General features: G+C 42.1%; 1 protein-coding gene across 4 annotated transcripts in view; it reads right to left on the reverse strand.

Annotated features, from left to right (window-relative positions):
- Positions 1-20889, reverse strand: part of LOC113142301 (sushi domain-containing protein 3) — a 24489-nt gene continuing 3600 nt past the window's right edge. Inside the window, exons 3-8 of one of the 4 annotated variants that reach the window (XM_026327271.2) lie at positions 15223-15341; positions 14778-15136; positions 3053-3244; positions 2483-2636; positions 2152-2337; positions 1-1936 (exon numbers count right to left, since the gene is read on the reverse strand). In XM_026327271.2, coding sequence (XP_026183056.1) covers positions 1600-1936; positions 2152-2337; positions 2483-2636; positions 3053-3244; positions 14778-15063 — 1155 coding nt within the window. In that variant the 5' untranslated portion in view covers positions 15064-15136; positions 15223-15341 and the 3' untranslated portion in view covers positions 1-1599. Of the gene's footprint in view, positions 1937-2151; positions 2338-2482; positions 2637-3052; positions 3245-14777; positions 15611-20889 lie in introns of those variants that run through there. The other 3 variants (XM_026327272.2, XM_026327269.2, XM_026327270.2) reach the window with 3 other exon arrangements.

Here is a 20889-nt window from a genome sequence, read left to right on the forward strand (position 1 = left end):
CACCATTCAACTAAACATCTCTTTATTCAGCTTTTATAGCAGTCTTATTATTATACAAGAAATACTTAATAGTAAAAGAAATGTCAAGGACTGTCCAGTCCAAGCCATTAAAACGACCCAACCCCCTCCAAAACTGTAAAGTGCAGCGTTATTAGTGATTCTGCTCTAGTTGTTCTAATATGAAGAGTCAAAACTAGAGTGTAAATTGATTAAAGCCACAGCAATCGGGCCTTGCACAGTTTCTGATTTTAAATGCATTGATAACAAAGCTTTATAGTTAATGAATCAATAAAAAAAACTTAAATTAAGAGGAATATCCATGTCTGCAGCAGAGGTTTAAAAATTTCAAGTTAGTTTGCACAGTAGGTTGATGTGGTTCTAAATGTCTCTCATGTCCCTTCTCACTCTTTACCTTTCAGTGCATTTTGTGCCATTTCCAGCTGTTTCACAGTATCCAGTGAGTATTTCCACATAATTCCTTGCTTGTTGTTCCTCACAGAGAGCAGTAGTTATATCACACGAGAAAATCATTTTTTTCATTTTCTGTGATTAAAAAAAAATTACCTGACATTGTTTGAACTGGGTCTCAAACCAGGCTTTTATTCCTACAATGTGGAATAATAATGTGCAATTATTACTCCACCCAGGACTGATAGTGTTCCAGATAATTCCTCTAATATGTGAGTCATGTATATTATGCATGTTCTTAACTCCATCTGAGGCCCTCAATAATATTTTACCAGTACATTAAAACAAGTATATGTTATTAATAATTGACAAAATGAAAATTCAACATACATGGAGTAAAAATATATGTTGAGTTGTTTGAAGAAGATAAGGTCAGTATAAAGCGATCACTTGATTATTAAACTCATACAACACGGCATTAATTGGCTCCATTCAGTGGCTGCAGCAATAGTCAAATTTTAATCACAGTGTGCTTGCTACCTGGAAATCTGACCTATAGTATATGAACTGAGCAACACACCAACTCTATATATCTGTTGTTTTATTTAGGTATTTAGATTAACTAGACCTCAGGAAGGTTGATAGGGATCAGATTATATAATAAATACAAACTATTTTTAAAAAAATCCAGATTTCCGAGAGCTGCCGAAAAACTAGTGGTCATTGCTGAAGTCCATCTTTGCAGAGATTTCTTTTATGACCATCAAATTCATGAATTTGGGTTATGTCTGAATTTAAAGTCCAACTCTCAGTGTTCCTTTGAATGACTACTTGTCTTGTAATTTCCGGTAGCTAAATCAAAGCAGGAATTTCTCTGAAGAACTCTTTTTGCAGAAAGTGCAGCAGTTCAGTAAGAACTAAGGAAAAGAAAACCTAGGTATTCAGCCCCTGTTGAGTCCAAACTGCATAAGGAGTGTGACAAGCATGCAGTAAAAGTGGGAGCTTCTACAACAGCTACATGTCCATTTCTACACTTTTCTTTCAGGTCCACTTTAGATTACTGCTCCTGCAAACCCCTGATGGAGAGAAGAGGGATAAAGAAAAATAAAGCATCTCTAACATGCCTGTGATGTTTCCTGTTGTGCAGGAACAGCTCAGCACTCTGTACAACATGGAAGGTGAAATATGCAGCTACTGCCATGGCCGCTGTGGTGTTGGATTGGGGTTGGGATAGATAGGTGCTGGCGCCATGTGTGGATAGGCAGGCACAGCTGTGTTGGGGTTGGGTGGGTATGTTGGGGTTGGGTACTGCTCCATGATGTGGGGCCCACTGCGGGTGCCTGTGTGGGCAGGTGTGGAGGCAGCGGAGGAAGAGGAGGGCAGGTGGAGGTAGACAGGGGCGGATGGAGCAGAAGGGGCGGAGGGTGCTGTCGGAGTTGGGACCCTCTGCAGGACAACGTGTGGGTACAGCTGTGACTCAGAGCGGTACAGTCCTGGCAGGGAGGCCTTCAGCAAACTCTCCTGACTCCTGTAGGAAAGGGGTACACAGTGATTAAGCGAGACTTTAAATTACGAGCTAAAGGTACTGGCTTTAGCTTGTATGGTAGTAAGAACTTGATGAATTGGCTAAAATGAAACACCTGCTCTCTGAATATACTTCTTCCTCTTCTGTTTTCTTATATTTATTGTTGTCCACATATTGTTCATTTTATGATCACATGCTTTTATATACTGCTGGTTTACCTCTGGTACCCTCTGTTCTCATATCCACTGAGGCCTGCTGTCAGGTAGAGGGGGCTATCTGGTGCCAGGCGGGGGTTCATCCTCTGGGAGAGGTGGAAGATCTTGGGAGGAGGGAAGGCTTCCCACTCACCCTCTTCTCTCTCCAGCCAGCACTCACTGCGACGTGCTGAGCGCTTCTCTCTGTGCCTGCAGAGGAGAGAACTCTATTAGCTTACTGGTCCCCATGTACCAAGGGCAGGAGAACTCTTGAGACCAAGTAAAACTAAAAGACCGGACATAATGAAAAGACCTGACTACAGGAGTTATACTGGAGTTTACTTTTGTCGTGTACCTGCTCCGTCCTTCCTTCTTGGCCCGCTCCTGGCTGGATCGTTCCTGCAGACAGCAGATGAGGAAGGATAGGGACATGGCGAGGATGACGATGCCACTAACCACTGAAGCCAACACAGCCACTCTCAGGCCACGGTCCTCTGGCCTTGGGATCGCTTTTTGGGAAAAACGACCTTGTGAGCTAGGATATCACTGTGGCATTAGTTTAAAAACAGTCCTAGCAACGGATCTTAAGGAAATAACTTTTTGTGTAAATAGCAAATGACATGATATCACATTCTGACATCCATTGCCTGTTCCCTGCCTCTTTCCAGTTAGAAAGATGTTGATGTCACACAGCATGTTTGCATATGGACAGGAAAAATCAGAGATGTTTCTGACCCAAAAAATATACTCCGCAAGTTCACTTATCGATGCTTTCCATGCAAACTGCAGCCAGAAGTGATGCATAACCAAAAGTACCAGTGGATTAGTCATTCATGCAGCAATAAAAATAAAAATAATGTTAAAAAAAAGGACCAGGTATTGTTTAATAAATATTGCTGCTTCATATCTCCATTGAGCCACTTACCTTCACAGGCAGGCAGGTAGTTGCTCCACTGTGGTATGCCATTCCTGACGTTGCAGTAGATTCTGTCGCTGCCAACCAGCTGGTACCCCTCTCTGCACCAGAAGGCCAATGTGCTGCCAACTGACACGCCTGTGCCACTCTCCACGTAGAAAGAACCCCGTCGTGGTGGCAGGACAGGGATACAGGACAGACCTGATGAGACAGGAGGCAAAACATAAGGTCTCTTCAGAGATCGATGAAACACCTTGGATTGTGCCACCTCTAGAATTTATCTGTGACTAAGACGTAACCACTATGTCTTACTCTCGCTTTCTTTTTATTTTCTTTTATCTTCCACTTGTCAAACAGAGACTCAGCATGGGCCAGAGTGTCTATTATCTATGCTGGGAGACTGAGCTAAGCAGCAACACTGGATTCATAGACACAGTAAGGGAGCGACAGAAAGTACTATTTTTATCTTCCTTCTGCTACAATACACAAATACCTCTGAGAGGTCTCGTGATACAGTAGCTATTGTTAGACAGTGCTGCAGGGATTTTTGGAGGCTCTCAGGAAATCTCATGTAAACTTACGGCATCACTAGTTGAACAGAACATTCTGTATTTTTCCAAAAATAGGCAGTAGAACAAAATGACCATGTGGTAGCTATGGGGGGGCGTGGGCGTGGGTTGACCCTGTTATTGATCACTGCTGATGACTTGGCAATTAGTGTGGCAGCTGCTGGGATTTCTTCACTGAATCATTCTTTGTTATGACCAAGATGTTAGACATTAAAAGACTTGCACAAAGTAAGAGATGATACTTAACAAACAGAGGAGGGCATTGTTTATAACTTTTATAATGATGGATAGCTGCATGTATGCATGTTTACCAGCTAGTTGCATCCTTGTCTATATACTAGCTGCTGCCAGGCATGTAGCATATAATGGGTTTTCTGAGCTTTGTCTTTAATATAAAAATGATCATTTTTAAAATGTTAAACATTGACTTGAAAGGAAATGAACAGTATGTTGTTGCGTTTGCTAATGCAGGTTTTAATGAGTAATGGTTAGAAGGACATGTGATGCTGCAGTTTGCTTTACTGTTTCAGTATTAGTGTAATCTGTGTGTGTGTGTGTGTGTGTGTGTGTGTGTTTGAGAGAGTGGAAGAGACATGTCATCTTAGTATAAGACCCTATGAACATGTAAGCTGCTCTATGCTGATTAGGAGCGACAGATGGGTGGATTTCTGCAGCGGTGCAGTCAGAGAGGGAGAGGATCTCGTGATCCTGTGTGAGGATGACAGCACTTCTCTCTCACACACACACACACACACACACACACACACACACACACACACACACACACACACAAACACACACACAAACACACACCAGACACGTGCATAGTGGGTACAGTAACAGGGAAACAAGGACAAGCTGACTCTTGGGGAAACTAAAAACTTCTAAGAGACCTTGTATTGATATTATCACTCTGCATACATTTGAATGTAGATCAGGCAGCCACCATCTTCACAACTGGGAGAAAAAACCACAACATCTGGAGATTTTGTTGTTTTGGTGGCAGATTCCAATGAAAACTTTTCTCAAAACACACCATCAACAACGTTGTCCCCAAATGATGGCCTCAATTAACTGCTGTTTAAAGGTATTACAATAATATTTATAGTGCATTCAGAACATATTCAGACCCCCTTCAATTTTGTTATGTTGCAGCTTGATACTACAATTGTTTAAATTTATTCTTATTATTTATATAATCTACACTCAGTACCGTTTAATGGCAAAGTGAAAACAGATTTTTAGAAATGTCTGTAAATTTATTTTAAAAGTAATTTAATTTAATTTATTAAATTAGGACAGTGCACACTGATTAACATATCAGCAGTGAGCATCAATGTAAATATGTCACAGTTAGCACAAAAGAAAAATTTCATCCATTATCCTAAGGCAGGTACCATAAAAAAAACAGTCGGACATCATACCAATTAATTACAGACATGATGTTACACAGGTAGACATGTCACACTGAACCACAAAGACCAGTTACAATAACCAGTAAACCCATAAAAGTCAGAAGGCCACCATGAACAGGCATCAGATGAGAAAGTAAGATATGGGTACGTGACTGGTTTGTTTTCAACCAGTGTTTAGGGATTTTTTTAAAGGTTGAGTAGTTGTCACAGTTCCTAACATGAGCTGGCAGTGTAGTCCATGACTGTGTATAAAGTCCTTTAAGGGACTTAAAAACAAAATCTTAAAAACAAAGCAAACATCCAAAAATGTCTGATAACTGTCCAAGTCTAAAACATTATACTTACTCAGGATATTATAATGATGAAAATGTATAAATTCACATGTATTGGAAGCTTATACTGTGTCTGCATTTATGACCCTGGTAACAAACAATTGCCCTTCTCAACCAGATGGGGGAAACTGTGAGCAAAAGTTACACAGTGCTGCTTTAAAGCTGTGTGCTGGAGCACCAAAACAACAAGCTAAAAGAACCTAAGACGCTCAGTGGAGCAAAGAGAAATCACAGAGTGATTATTCTCTGTGGACTCATAACTACCATCTATGTAAATAAATAGTTTGTCAGCTTTTAGGCTAGCTAACTAATCAATTAACGACGTTAGTACCGTTGGCTAACATCTGTACTGTGCACACACTGGAAGCAATAGAACTAAGCTGCCTGACACACACACACACACACACACACACACACTCATGCCTGCTGAAGGAAAAAGCAGATAAAATATTCAACATATTACATGACTGTGTGTTTTAAGGCTCAAGCTGAGGTGTTTTTCTTTTGTGGGCTGTTGCCACACTGCAGCAGAATACTCATCTCCGCTCCTACAGACCCTGAGATGCTGAATTTGCGAGTTGGCATGCAACACCACCAGAATGAACAGACCAGCACAATTGAAGCTCAGCATAAACAAACACCAGAATCAAAGCTGAAAAGACTGAACATGTGTGTTGGTTTGGGGTGTTGGTTTTTTTTTGGTTTAGTTGAAAGTGGAGTTGTGTGTCCATATTTATATGGCAATATCAAAAGATATTGGCAGTGAGTATGTGTGTGCATGTGAATGTGATTTAGACTGGTGTCCAGGTAGTGTGTTTTGATAGAGAAAGAGGCTCTCAGTGTGTGTGCATGTTGATCCTGTGTTCTGTTTGCTTAGTCCTGTTGGTTTGGCCCCATTCAGTAAAGCTCCCCTGTCATTGTGGAAACTGTGGGTTGCCAGTCACAGAGTTCAGCTGCCAGTGGGATGCTAATACACCACTGGACCCTCCAACCTGGCAACCTGACATTGCCAACCAAACATCCCCTCAACTGTATTCTTCTCTAAAACCCTCCCAACTCATCTCTCTCAGGGAAGCACTTAGAATACTTTGTGATTAAATAAATATTAGGCTCTTGGCATTAAAGATTTACACACATGCAAATAATATGTGAGCACAACACTCTGCATGCACCCAAGCCTTGGACATGGTATGATGAATGTGTGGATGTAAAAAATTTAGTTATTTTTTTAAAGTGTACATGGAAGGAATCTTACTCAAATGTAAGACTTTACAAAGTCAGGCTGTTGAATCTCTGTGTGTTTCTGTATTGGCTTGGAAAACACCTAGAGACTGTAATGGAGAAGAAGAATGACTGCTCCAAGTTAACAAAGCGTGCCTGGTCAGTTTTACCTGGACAAACGGTGATTAAAAGTAAAACATCATCTGAGTCAGACGTTGCCAGATGCTCAAAGTCTGAGTTGAAGTTAATGAGATGTGGCATTCGTGGCAGACGGATGACATGCTGCATCTCCATCTCCCTGGTGTTTCTGTCTGATCCTTCTTCTTCTTTGAGTGTTTTTCAGTCCCTTTGCTCCAGCTGCTCTTTATGTGATCTGACCTCAAACAAACAACATGCCTCTCTCCACTCATATCACGTCACAATATCACGACTGATTACCCCCTTCTCCCTCCACTCTGTTTGTGTGGAGTGTGTACATGAGGAAACACATAAAGCCATGTGTTTTTGTTGGCGATATACAAAACACAGAGGCAGGAGCTCTAAGATAATGGTCTCTCCTTCCTCATCTTACCCACATTATTCACACTTCCCTCAGTTCTGGCATCGTACCCCCATCACTCAAGACAGCCATCATCTCACCAATTCTAAAAAAACCTGGTCTCGATCCTGCCGACCTTAACAACTTCCGCCCTATCTCCAATCTCCCGTTCCTCTCCAAAATCCTGGAAAAAGTTGTTCACCACCAGGTCCATACCCACCTTTCCGCCAATAGCCTATACGAACACTTTCAATCTGGTTTCCGCCAACTTCACAGCACTGAAACTGCCCTGGTCAAAATCACCAACGACCTCCTAGTAGCCGCAGACTCTGGCCTTGTCTCCATCCTCATCCTCCTTGACCTAACTGCAGCTTTTGACACCATCTCTCACAATATTCTCCTCCATCGCCTTGCTTCCATCGGCATAGCCGGCTCGGTCCTCTCATGGTTCACCTCCTACCTATCTGACCGCACCCAGTCCGTCCATCTCCAGAACTTCCACTCCCAGCCCTCTACTGTCAGTTGTGGCGTGCCTCAGGGCTCTGTCCTGGGGCCCCTCCTCTTTATTATTTATCTCCTTCCTCTCGGAAATATCTTTAGGCAACATAACATCAATTTCCACTGTTATGCAGACGACACCCAGCTCTACCTCTCTGCTGCTCCATCTTCTACCCTCCCCCCTCCCTCCCTCCTTACCTGCTTACATAATATCAAAACCTGGTTCACCCATAACTTTTTGAAACTCAACCCTGACAAAACTGAAATTCTCCTCGTGGGCACCAGATCCACACTTTCTAAAACCAGCACCTTCTCTATTCAAATTGACAACAATACTGTCCTCCCCTCCCCCCAAGTTAAAAGCCTGGGTGTCATCCTAGACGGTACTCTCTCCTTCACTCAGCATATCAATACCACTACCCGGTCGGCCTACTCCCATCTCCGTAACATAAACCGCATCCGTTCCTCACTCACCACCGATAGCACGGCAATACTCATTAACGCCTTTGTCACCTCTCGTTTGGATTACTGTAACTCACTCCTCACTGGTCTACCTCTCAAATCACTTCGCAAACTTCAACTTGTCCAGAACTCTGCTGCCCGAATCATCACCAGAACTCCATCCTCACATCATATCACCCCTGTCCTTAAACAACTTCACTGGCTCCCTGTGTCCTTCCGTATAAACTATAAAATCCTCCTTCTCACCTACAAAGCCCTCCACTCTATTGCCCCACCATACATCACTGAACTACTTCATATCTATTCTCCGCCTCGTCCTCTCCGCTCCTCCAGTTCCACTCTCCTCTGCACCCCTACAGCGCGCCTGGCCACCATGGGCGCTAGATCCTTCAGCCACACTGCGCCCCGCCTTTGGAACATTCTCCCTCATCGCATCCGGTCGTCTCCGGACTTATCAACTTTTAAATCATCACTCAAAACATATCTGTTCCGTATAGCGTTTTCCACCTAACTCTCTTAACTTCTCAAAGCAGCCCGTGATGTCCTACCACCCTCTGCCTATTTCATATTGTCTCATACTGTTTCATATTTGTTGTTCTGTCATCTGGGTTTCTGTATTTCAATTTACTTTTACTGTACTTCGCCCACTTCCTAGATAATCCACGCTTTTGCCTTTACATTCTCTCCCGCCGTTTATGTATTCTTGTTACTGTTGTTTTAATGCACTCTATGTATATCATGCTGTATGCTTCCTTTTCTATCTGTAAGGTGACCTTGAGACTTTGAAAGGCGCCATGAAATAAAATGTATTATTATTATTATTATTATCTGGCTTAGGTTGTTAAAAGGAGCTGATTTTGGAACTGCTGTTGATAGGTCAACCCCACTGACATGCAAGACTGGTCCTGCAGCCTTCAGCCAAACATATTGCAGCAGATTTGGCTGAACTACAGTAGATAGATGCTATGGAAACAAAAGGTGTAATTACTGGCACGGCACATTTAAAGCATTCATCAAAGTTGTATGAGAAAGACACAGGAACTTAAGTCCCACTTTCTTTCCTTGCGTGTTCAGCCACAGCGGCTGTCACTTTGTTTAAACTGGAATAGGTCAGCCTTAACTTACACTGACAGTCTGGAAATGTAGGAAATGGAATCAGGAGTATACCCAGCAGGTTTTCAGTAATGGATCTACCTTAAAGCTGAATGACTAAAGTTTCTTGTTAGCTTTAGTACATTTAACTTTAAAAATAGTCTTTTCAGATGAGTTTATTGGAATAGCTCTACTGCTACTTTTTCCTACTCCTTCTATAATTTGTCTCCTTGTTAAAGTCCAAGTATGCTCTCATAATTGTGAGAAAAAGGCAATTAACAAAGGAAGACAGACAGACCCTCATTACCCTTAAAAGTCTAGGTCTTTAGAGAAACTGCAAAGAAATCCAAGGTGTCAGTGAGTACAGTTTCCTACACCATGCCCTTGGAAAGTGACAGGAAGAGGTCTGGCAGACCCAAAACCACAACAGCACAGCCTGGTTTGGGACAGACTGGACAGAAGGTTGAAACCAAAGCAACCTATAAGTCAACATGTTTCTGGGAACAGAACTTTTCGAATAATATTTGATATCAGTTGTGGGGAGAATGCCTTGAGTGTTATGCTGATAAGCTGACATACTCTGAGACAGATGGGCCACTTTTACAAAATAGAACTGAACATGCAGAACCTGTGTCTGCCTTTTAAGATTATAACAACAACTGCAACTGATTTTATCTGTCAGGTTCTGCATGTTCAGTTATATTTTGTAAAAATGGCCCATCTATCTTTGAGATAGATGCCAGGCAAGAGTATGTCAGCTTATCAGCATAACACTTTTTTAAGAGGTGTGTCTGTCCTCCTCTTGCCCTTTGGTTGTTGCTATCCAACTTCAACCACCGTGTCAGAGAGAAGGCTAATTTCAGACTCTCCCTCAGTGTCTTTGTTCAGTTAGCGGTGCTAGTTTTAAAGCGTGGGAAGGTAATAATGAAATTGAGTCACTGCCAGCAGCCATATTGGATGGACAGGCAGGAGACAAAAGTAATTCTTTGTCTGAAGCTTGCCAAGCCCACAGGGCTCAGGAGTGACGATAGTGTACGCTGGCAGAAATACCCCTGGCTCTGCATGTGTGTATGTGCATCTGCCCCGGCATGTAACGTCCCTGCAGCACTTCTTGTGGCTCTCCTATTTGCCCTGAAGTTTAGCTCTTGGCTAAAATACTGCTGTATTTTGCCCCTTCCCCAAAATAAACCCATCCATCCATCCATCCATTTTCTATGCCCGCTTTTTCCTGAAAGCCAGGGTCACGGGGATCTGCTGGAGCCTATCCCAGCTCTCTCTGGGGTGAAAGGCAGGGGTACACCCTGGACAGGTGGACAGGTCACCAGTCTGTCGCAGCCAAAATAAACCCTTGAGAAAAATGTATTTTATAAAATCACTACAGTTTTGGTGTTTCAATATTTTAATTTGGTAAAACTTTATAAAAGAACAATATAAACTTGCTGTAGATTTCTGGCCCGACTACCAGTCCACACTGCTAAAAACCAAAAGCTGAAATAGGAGTTGGCTTCAGAATACAGTGGACCTGCTACCAGCGAGTGTGTTCATCTGTATTTCTGTGTGTTAGCATGTCATTAACAGGATTTCTTGCCCTAGAAATAGCCTGGAATAGACAAAGGAACCTGTAATTGGTTTTGCCTCATCGGTTAATCAAATCAAAGGCATTGTAGTGTTTCACATTTAGGTTTTAGGTGTTAGGCTGACGATCCTATCTAAAGAGTGAAGGTTAATCAGCTTATTGTCATCATGAGGTAGATACTGTATCTAAAACTGAGCCTTGGTATCTGGAGTAATCAAAATGTAGAATTGTGAGGATATTTCACCACTTGGAACTACAGAGCCTGGCTGTGATCCAAGACTATTTTGCTGCACACTACTGCTCATGTCCCAGTGTTTCCTTTGGGGTGGACTATAACCAAAAAATTGGGCTGCTTCCATTAAGGGACTGTCTCAGGAAAAACCATGTGTATAGCCTGTATAGTAATCATTGCACAAAACATTAAAAATATTTTCCTACAGAAGCTACAACAACAATCTCACACACAACACGGATTCACTGTAAACTCTTGCTTGGACAGATTACGAGGTAGACTCCAGGCTGAGAAGAAACTGATATAGGCCTCATTTAAGGATTAGCACTAACATTAACTCTCACACACTGTCAAGGTTAATAGGTTGTGTTACCTTGTTAATGTTAAGGCTTACGGCTTTTCTAAGGCTGAAAGAACCATTGCTCATCATTAGCTGGCCATCATGTTGGCCTCAAGACTCAGCATTTTGTTTTGTGCAAATTGGTACATGTGAGGATGGTAACACAGTGAACATGTTAAACAGCTTATTAGCATGGCTGTAGACTTAGTTTAAAAAAGCATAGGCTTTAAATAACCAATACTGCAAAAAATTCCACATGCATACCATGCATGAGTACTCTGTGTACTATGTGCGTGTGTGTGTGTTTGTGTTGAAGACTGCATTTACAGATGTGTGGAGATGCAGGCTGATGTAAAAGGAGGAACACCTGAGGATGAGTTAATCAATAGCAGAACTCCGATCAATTTACTTGCAGCGAGGATTCCTGGATGAGCTGCATAATGAGTCGCGGCTCGTATTGATGTAGTCTGAAAGCTCTGGCTTGATCCAGCAAGCCAAGCCTCCGTGCAATAAACCCTCACACATCTGCTTCACCAGATTTATCGATTTTAAAAGCATTCAGTAAGAGACTTTCAGACTTTCAGACTGTCTATCCTGCAGACACTGAATCTCCTCCCTCTCCATGTGACCCCTATCCCCTGATCTGTTTGATGAATAGATAAGTGTCCATTAATTGACATATTTAGAGACTGATAATATGACAGCAACAGATACAGTCTTTTTAAGGTTTAAATACTTCAGTGCTGCAATTGGACTTTACAGTAATATGTACTCCTTCTACAATATATGCTGTAAAGTATCCGTGTCCCATCACAGACACTTGTACCTCTGCAGGTTCTGGGTGTTACACATGGAAAGATTGTGGTGTAACACAACTATTTTAGAATAAAAGAAATTCCATCCATCCATCCATCCATTTTCTATACCCACTTATTCCTAACCAGGGTCACAGGGATCTGCTGGAGCCTATCCCAGCTCTCTCTGGGTGAAAGGCAGGGGTCCACCCTGGACAGGTCCCCAGTCCATCACAGGGCCACATAGAGACAAACAACCTCACACACTCACACTCACTCCTATGGGCAATTTAGAGTCACCAATCAACCTGACATACATGTTTTTGGACTGTGGGAGGAAACCAGAGTACCTGGAGAAAACCCACACAGCACAGGGAGAACATGCAAACTCCACACAGAAAGGTCCCTGATGGGTTTTTCCATGAACCTTCTTGCTGTGAGGCAACAGTGCTAACCGCCAATGCTGCCTAATAGAAATTCCAATATGGATAAAATAGAAATATATATGTCTACACCCGTTGAGTCCTCTGTAATAGCTGGGCACCACATTGACATGTTAATTAAGCAAAAGTAATGGTTTGGTGGAAATGAAAAAACTCAAAACACATGAATATACAGTTTGAATAGTTACATTTAAATTGTTTAATAGTTTAGTTTAGCATCAGAATAAAAAAAGGAAGAAAACCACTTCCACAACAAAAACACTTCCTGGAAAGACACCATCACATTTGTCTTCATTTAGCAGCTTTATATTCTGCTACATTATAAATGTCCATAAGCTACACACACAGAGAGAAGACTTCTGTATATAACTGAATTTATTTATTGTCCTTAAAATGAGAACTGAGACAGATTTTATACTGAAGAGACCAAAACTAACATGTCCACTCATAAACACAGCATTGCCCCTGTAATCCAGTCCTGAAGCAACGAGTCAAACAGGCTTAAATTGGAAAAAAGTAAACAAAATGAGGAGAGCAGCTTTTATCTTTTAATGCTGCTGGAATCAGTATTTTAATACACACACATACAACACAACACACACACATGCTGTGGTTGGGCTGAGATTAATCACACCTCCAGGATTTAACATTTTGGAAGCCCTCTCATATAAGTGCTCCGTTCTGGCGTAATACATGTGTGTGTGGTATGAAAAGCCAGTTGATCACCTGTATGTGTGGTGTGTGTGTTAATAAAGCATAAAGTGCTTATTCCTGCCCTGTTAAACACAGCGCTGCTGTTATGAAATGAGCAACTGTGTCATTTATTCTCTAAACCTTTAAGAAGATTTGTGTCATTTGGGCTGAGGGCTGCTTGTGTGTGTGTGTGTGTGTGTGTGTGTGTGTGTGTGTGTGCCAGTCAGAATAATGTGTGTATTAAGCACGTGAGGTTTGAGTTTTGTCAGCTGCTGGGGGTTATTTCTGCATACACGTGAGGACATAGACTCTGTGAGTGAGAAAGCGTGAGCTAGGAACCTAAGGATAAATGGTAAAAAACAAAACAAAAGAAAGAGAGAGAGAGAGAGAGAGACCATGGGAGGAAATAAATGAAACAAGAAGACATAGATGCTCTGAGAGAAGGAAGAAGGAAACAAGAGTGTGAGAGAAAAGGACGGGAAGAAAAAGCAATTATCAGCAAAATAGATAGAGGCTGAAGGAAATAAGCAGGAGGCAAGAGGGTGACATATAGGCAGAGGAGGAAAGGGAAGCAGGAGAGAAAGCAAAAGGACAGAGGGAATAGAGGAGAGCAGGATGGCTGCTCATGCTCCAGTGGAGGTGAAGTCATGCAAGCAGCAGTGCAGCTTTCTCCTCAGGCTGAGCACCTCCAGCCTGGACATAATGAACTGCCTTAAACTGTATCACCTGGCACCTCATATACAGAATAATCCACACTAAAGTGCACCTTTGCTTGCATGCACTCAAACTTCTGTATGCTCTGTAGCTCATCTGTTCTCATGTAGACTTGGCATATTGACACAATACATTCCCTAGCCCATTATCCTACTGTGTAGCCTTAACCATGAAGACCCTCGCCCCAACCCTGACCTAAAGCCTTCAAACTTCAGAAAGAGGCTCGTCCATATTTGTCCCTACAAAACTGATAGATGATCTACAAGTAGGCACACACACACACACACACACACACACGCATATAGACTTAGCAAAGTGAAATTAGTGAACTTAGTTAACAGCAACAGCCGTCTGATACAGACGTTTACTTGTATCAAACTCATTTGTTTTGAGGAGAAAATCAGCAAGTTTTTTTGTGAGATGTTTTTTGCAGGGTATGCATTAATAAACAGAGCGGGGCTTTTTAGAGTATTCAGGTCTCTTCTCAGGTGGGCGCTCAAGTGGAAAATTGCAAACCACTTTTGAATGAGTCTAGGAAAACTTTGAAATTCAAGACACTTCAGTAACTTTTTTAAAGACATGCTTCCAGGCACAGTGTTAAATCTATTTAACTAACACTTCTCGTATGTGTGTGCAAATATCTTGTAGAGGAAAAACCATTTACAAATGCTTCTTATTTTGAAAATCAGTCAATCATTAACAGGTTCTTAGAACATCTTGCTCACAAGTGGAAATCAGGAACAACCTCCACCCCCTGACACACAGAGAGGCACTGTAACAGTAAAAAGAAAGAAATGAGTGTGAAATTGACTAACCTGTGTAGTTGCTGGTGATTAGTTGAGTCTGTGTCTCTGTCTGTGTCTCTGTCTGAGCTTCTGTCTGTGCTTCTGTCGATGTCTGGGCTTCAGTCTGCAGGTCCGGTTGCAGCTGGGTGGTAGTGCTGGTCCAGTTCTCTGGCAGCGGCGTGGCAGCAGTGCTGTGCACGTCCTCGGGGCTCAGTATGGAGCCTCTAGTCAGGACCACAGCACAGAGCAGTGGGCAGAGCAGCATCCAGAGGTGGGTGCTGGTGCTTCGACCAGTGGGTCCCACTTTCAGAGACATGGATTCAGGTCGTGAAGAAGAAATGCTCTGAAAGGGGGAGAGATTCACAGCCTCATGGTCAGGTGTTTTGGCTCTAAATAGGGGAAAAGATCCTTTAGGGAAAAGTTTGTTGCTTCTTCTTCTTGACTTCCCTTCTTTTTTTAGTCCTTCTCCCTTTACCTCTTTTTTCTTCCTCCTTCCCTACTTTACTTCTCTTCTTGTCTCTTGTCTTCTCTCCTTAGTCCCTCGGTGGAGAGAGGAAAACCCCCTCCATGTTCTCACTCATGATGTTTGCCATGCTGCATGGAGGTATGAGAGAGAAACAGATGAAGTGAGCGAGTGTGCACTGATATGTTCATGTACGTGTGTGTGTGTGTGTGTGTGTGTGTGGTAGCTCCAGCTGTAATCTGCTTCCCCTTTGCTCACTCCAGCCTTCTCCTCCTCTCCCTCGGCTCGCTCGATTGAGCTCTCACTTGGTCCGCTGCTCTCTCCCTCTCTCGCTCCCTCTCTCTCTGTCTCTGATCTCCAGCTGGGCTGACTGAGCTCTTGCATAACAGCAACTCGCTTGCTGAGCTGTGCTGAGCTGTAACTCATGCAGTCTTAAGTCCTGATATTCCTGGTTACTGCCCTTTCCCTCTGTGCCTGATGTTGCGGTGTACAGGTATGACTGTGTAGTTGGTTTAAGGTGGCTCCTAGAAGTTTCCAGGAAAATTACTCTCACTGATCAATATTTAGTTAGATCACCAACAGATCCTGTTTTAGTCAGTCCATCAGTCTCCAGTTTATTTATTTTTTTCTACGTATTTTTATCTTTCACATCTATTTATTTCCTGTTTTGTGTTTACAGTTATTGTGTGTTGGGCTCTGACTGCAGGCGTTCTACGCTCAACACTGTGACTGAACATAGATGAAAGAGCTGAAGCAGCTAATGTGCAGTTTCCACTGTGTGAGCTCTGTGGACATTGCATAAGAAAACCGGAGTTTCCCACAGGACTCGTGTGTAAAACATAATATTCATGATTTACTAGACAACTATGTTGACCAAGGTCTTATAACCTTAAAAGAATAATTCATTGCCACCTACATGATCATTTAATAGGCTCTTTATGTGGTCGAACAGCAACAAAGTAAAAACAACTTCCAGGATGCATAGAGACTGGTGTTCTCACGTACAGTACCAGTCAAAAGTGAGGCCACGCCTTCGTTTTTACAGGTTTATTGAAATTCACGCAGTTTAATGTCTTAATGTAGGTCTACTCTGAAATAAAACCTACACACTACGCATAGATGTAGATTTATTTTTTTCACCTCTGGCAGTTTACCACTTACCTTTGTACCATTTCAGGTTATTCACTGGACTTAAACTCCTTCAGTTTTAATAAAATCTGGAACAATGAAGGTGTGTCCAAACATTTGACTTGCAAAGTTGGCTAAACCACATCTTTTGCTTTGGACATTGAGGTTAGAGAGTGAGTCAAGCATCCAGCTACAGGGTCTGATTTTCAATAGCTAGGTTTTCACCCTTTGTACCGTTGTGGTACAAACTATACCACAATGAAAGATCTGAGTTATATTTTATTTTACTTTTTGGCTCAAATCACATCACAAGTCATGTGTTTTTGATGACAGGGTGCACATAGTTGTCTTTAACTTAATAACACAACTTAATAAATCCAACATGACTCCTGTGTATATCTTGCGTGCGTGCATGCACATGGTATTCTCAGGTGGGAGTGTACGTGCCAAAGGTGGATGCTGGGGTGTAAGAAGATGACCCTGATAGCTCTTGTTTGATAGCTCTCTAGTCAGAAAGTCCATGCAAAGATGTGAATAATTGATGCATCGGTGACCCAAAATAGGAGATAGAGATGGAGAGAGAAAAGAAAAGAGGTAGAGTCAGAGAGAGAGAAGCGGACAGAGTGAGCTAATGACAGGAGAGTAGGTAGGAAAACAATCAGAGGGAGAGGGAAAGACAACAAGGGATCAGAAAGGAAAGACAGATGAAGTGAGATCCAGTGCTTTTAGCCTGAGAAAACCGCCATCTATCAAATGTTCGGCCAGTAAATGAAATGCTTTGGGCTCTGTTGCCGCAAACTACATTATTTACAGCCACAGCTTTGCCAAAGTGGACACAGGAAAGGCCTTGAAGGAGTGATCCAAGATTTTATTTTAAGCTACTGCATTAGACAAGGTTTTTATGGTAAAAATACACCCATCCTGTCAGAAGAAGTGAGAAAATGGGGCTGGAACAGAAATGTGTAGTTCCTGGTGTCAGGGTTTAATTGATCCTGAGTAATGCTCTTAAAGGACAGGTTGTGTCACCTTTAAATGTTGGAGCAAAACACAGCAAAGAGAAACCTTTGCAGAGAAAATATCAGCTTACAACTCCAACACTTCCTGTGAAGACGGGCTGTTGGTTCTAGACATCAAGAATATTTACTTTAAAACTGCACTGCTCAAAATTTTATGCGTCACATGAAAGAGGTCTCTTGGTCCTCTACGGATCTTTGTAGTCTCTTATTTCAGTGTTTAGGTTTTTGAGTCCACAAGCTGTTTTTTAGTGAAAAAAGTGTGTTTACCCCCTTTTCCAGTCTTTGTTCTAAGCTGAGCTAACCAGCTATGTGACAGGTAGACTGGGTAGATTTATTTTTTATCTGACTCTTGGAAATAAAAGCACAGAAACACAATTTAAAGGTTAATCTAACATCAAGAATCAGTAGCTATATTGTCCTTAACATGCCACTAGAAACATTTTTAGCATCAATAAATCATTAGCACGTTAATTATGAAACATACTGTATGTATAAATAGTACAAACAAAGACTGCCTCCGCTCTGCTTTACATTGTGAGACACCATGCTGGATGTAGAGAGACGGATTTATGGCACCAGACAAGAAGAAGGCACCAGAAGAGAACAGAGGGTCAGATGGCTCACAGATTGAAACACACGTGTAAGACAATAGGGCTGTGTGTTAATGTGTTCTTCCATTTGTATCTGTCAAGTGGATGGGACTTATGTGGAGGATTATGAGGATTAAAGAAGCATTCAGGCATTTTCACTCATCATCTGCAATGTGCGACTGAAGATTTACATTTTTTTTTATTTGTTAGATGTCACTGAAGAAAATATTCATTATTCAATGAGTGGAATTGCAGGGTTAGTTGCTCATTCTCTGTTTCACATTACACATAGCTGTTTGACCCATTGTTGAAATAAAATATTAAGCAGTGCAGCTTTAAAGAAATAGCTTTAAAATAGACTGAACAAATAGCGGCTTTAATGTGTTCACACTCCTTTGCCCCAGCTGCACCAGCACAGCAGCTTTTGCAGGCCAGATGGAATAGTTACACCAGCTTTCATAGTTCAGAGGTGTTTCAAAGGAAATGAACTGCTTCTTTTTTTAGAAAATGGAGGGAGAAAAGCTCTAATAGCCCGTGGAATAATTAATTGAATTTTGAATCCTGCATTTCAGGAAAAGCTCAAACGATTTTATGTTCTGATGTCTGGAAAAACTCTTTGCATTAAAAAGGCAGAGAGCTTCTCAATCAGACAGGCTCACTTTGGTCTGAGCTATGTGTTTAGTATGACATCTGTACGTCTTTTTGCACACTCGTGGCTCTGCTTCTATCAGCCTAATCCCTAATGCGACATCTTTGTGCACATTACATTCTGTTATATAACACAAAAGCACAGCACACCAACACACACATGCCTTCATATACACAGTCTGTTATGTTCAAGACATGTACACCCTCGTGGATTGTGTGTGTGTGTAATTGTACCTATGACTGTTTGCATGTTATACCATATCAGTGTAACCTTATGTACATTTGACATGTGCGTCAGTATATTTATAATGTATGTTGGTCTTTCTGTTTTACATTGTGCATGTGTACTACAGAAGCATACACGACCAATGGCCAGGGCTAAGTATGGATGTGCAGGGTCACACAGGATTGAGGGACTTTCCTCTGTTGAGAGGTTAACAGAGGACAGGACAACCTCTCTCACTGTGGTGAAATGATGGCAAAATTCTTGTGAGAAATCAGGGGATAATGAGGTCAGGCTCAGCCAAAGGGCAGCTCTGATTGGCTCTAAGTTTGGAGCAGGATTCTCTATAGCACTGAGAAAGCTCTACTTCTCTTTATTGAACTGACACTTTGCTTATTATATTTTACTTTTCTAACCTCAGTATTTGTTTCACACTGGTCTTGAAAAGATAGCATATACAAGTAAAGCTGGAGATAAATCTCTGTTATTTGTTAGATGTCATTAATGCTTTTTCATAGGGAACACTCTACAAACTCAACAAAAGTCCCATTATACCTGGAGCTGATGGACCAATAGTAATTTTGTTTCAAAAAAAGTGAACATGAGACCAATGTCCAGGTCCACCCACTGCACTGTCCAGTCAGATGTGACTCTTTCAAAAGGTGACAGTATCCAGTCTCATGAATGCAGAATTATGACAATGGATCAAATGAACTTACGATGGTGTCGCTCCATTTTTCACCTGACTGCAATTCCCCACATCTCTTTGCAGCATTTTAGCTACTTTCAGCTACTTGTTTTGGTTTTTTGACCTGTAGCTTTGGTGCTTGGTTTATGCTCACCACTCTCATCAGTCCTTTTCCAGCAGCAGGCAACAGTTGGCTGTAGCTGTTCATATCTCAACTTCATATCCCATGTTTATTATTTCTAATGTAAGAATACATTACTGGGGCAGCATGGTGGCTGAGTGGTTAGCACTGTTGCCTCACAGCAAGAAGGTCGTGGGTTCGCATCCCGGCCTTTCTGTGTGGAGTTTGCATGTTCTCCCTGTGCTTGCGTGGGTTTACTCCGGGTACTCCGGTTTCCTCCCACAGTCCAAAAAACATGCATGTTAGGTTGATTGGTGACTCTAAAATTGCCTGTAGGAGTGAGTGTGAGTGTGTGAGGTTGTCTGTCTTTGTGTGTCTATATGTGGCCCTGCGACAGACTGGTGACCTGTCCAAGGTGTACCCCTGCCTTCCACCCGAGAGAGAGCTGGGATAGGCTCCAGCAGATCCCCGTGACCCTGAACCAGGAAAAGCGGGTATAGAAGATGGATGGATGGATGGAATACATTACTTACTGCCAGCTGGGTATGTGTCCCAAACCAAGTAGACTCATTACTTTCAGTACATCTGCACCGCATATAACTCATCTCTCCCAGCCACATCATCATCGCACCAACGGTAAACAACTCTCACAGTCTTTCTGCAGCACAGCAGGGTACTTCAGATTGGAGGCTCTTCAGTGATTGGACTCATGTTTCTCCTGCTTTAATCAAAGTATTCTATATTTGCCAGAGTGTATTTTCTGTGAACACCAGTGGTGCTTTCTGTCTACATATTCTGATTCCTGCCGCGACAAACCTCATCTGACCCCAGATAAGGAAAGCAGTGGTCAGACTCGACGGAAGGGATTTGAAGGGCTGTGAAGTCAGATCAGGAGTGGAAGGCGGCTGGTTCAAATCCTTAGACTAGCTGGGGGATAATCCTCCACCGGCAACAAATGCTTGGGTGGACTTGATGTGTCCTTGAGTACATAAAATATTCTGATGGAAACACTCAACATGTTATTGTTTTTTGGCAGGGAGGCATTGATTTTGTGTTTGTTTCAATAACAATGCCAGATTTTGAAGGTAAAAAGTGCTTCTCACAATAGTTGATCAACTTGGATATAATGAGAATCAGGGTGTAGTCTCTTCCATTACAGGAAGTCAAAGATGAGAAATGAGATAAGATGAAGTTATTGATTTCAGTGGACAAACTGGGCCATAACATCAGCTGGCCAGTGCAGGGTGGTGAAAACCAGGAAAGGA

Source organism: Mastacembelus armatus, chromosome 23 (genome assembly GCF_900324485.2).
Source record: "Mastacembelus armatus chromosome 23, fMasArm1.2, whole genome shotgun sequence".
Taxonomy (NCBI): Eukaryota; Metazoa; Chordata; class Actinopteri; order Synbranchiformes; family Mastacembelidae; genus Mastacembelus; species Mastacembelus armatus.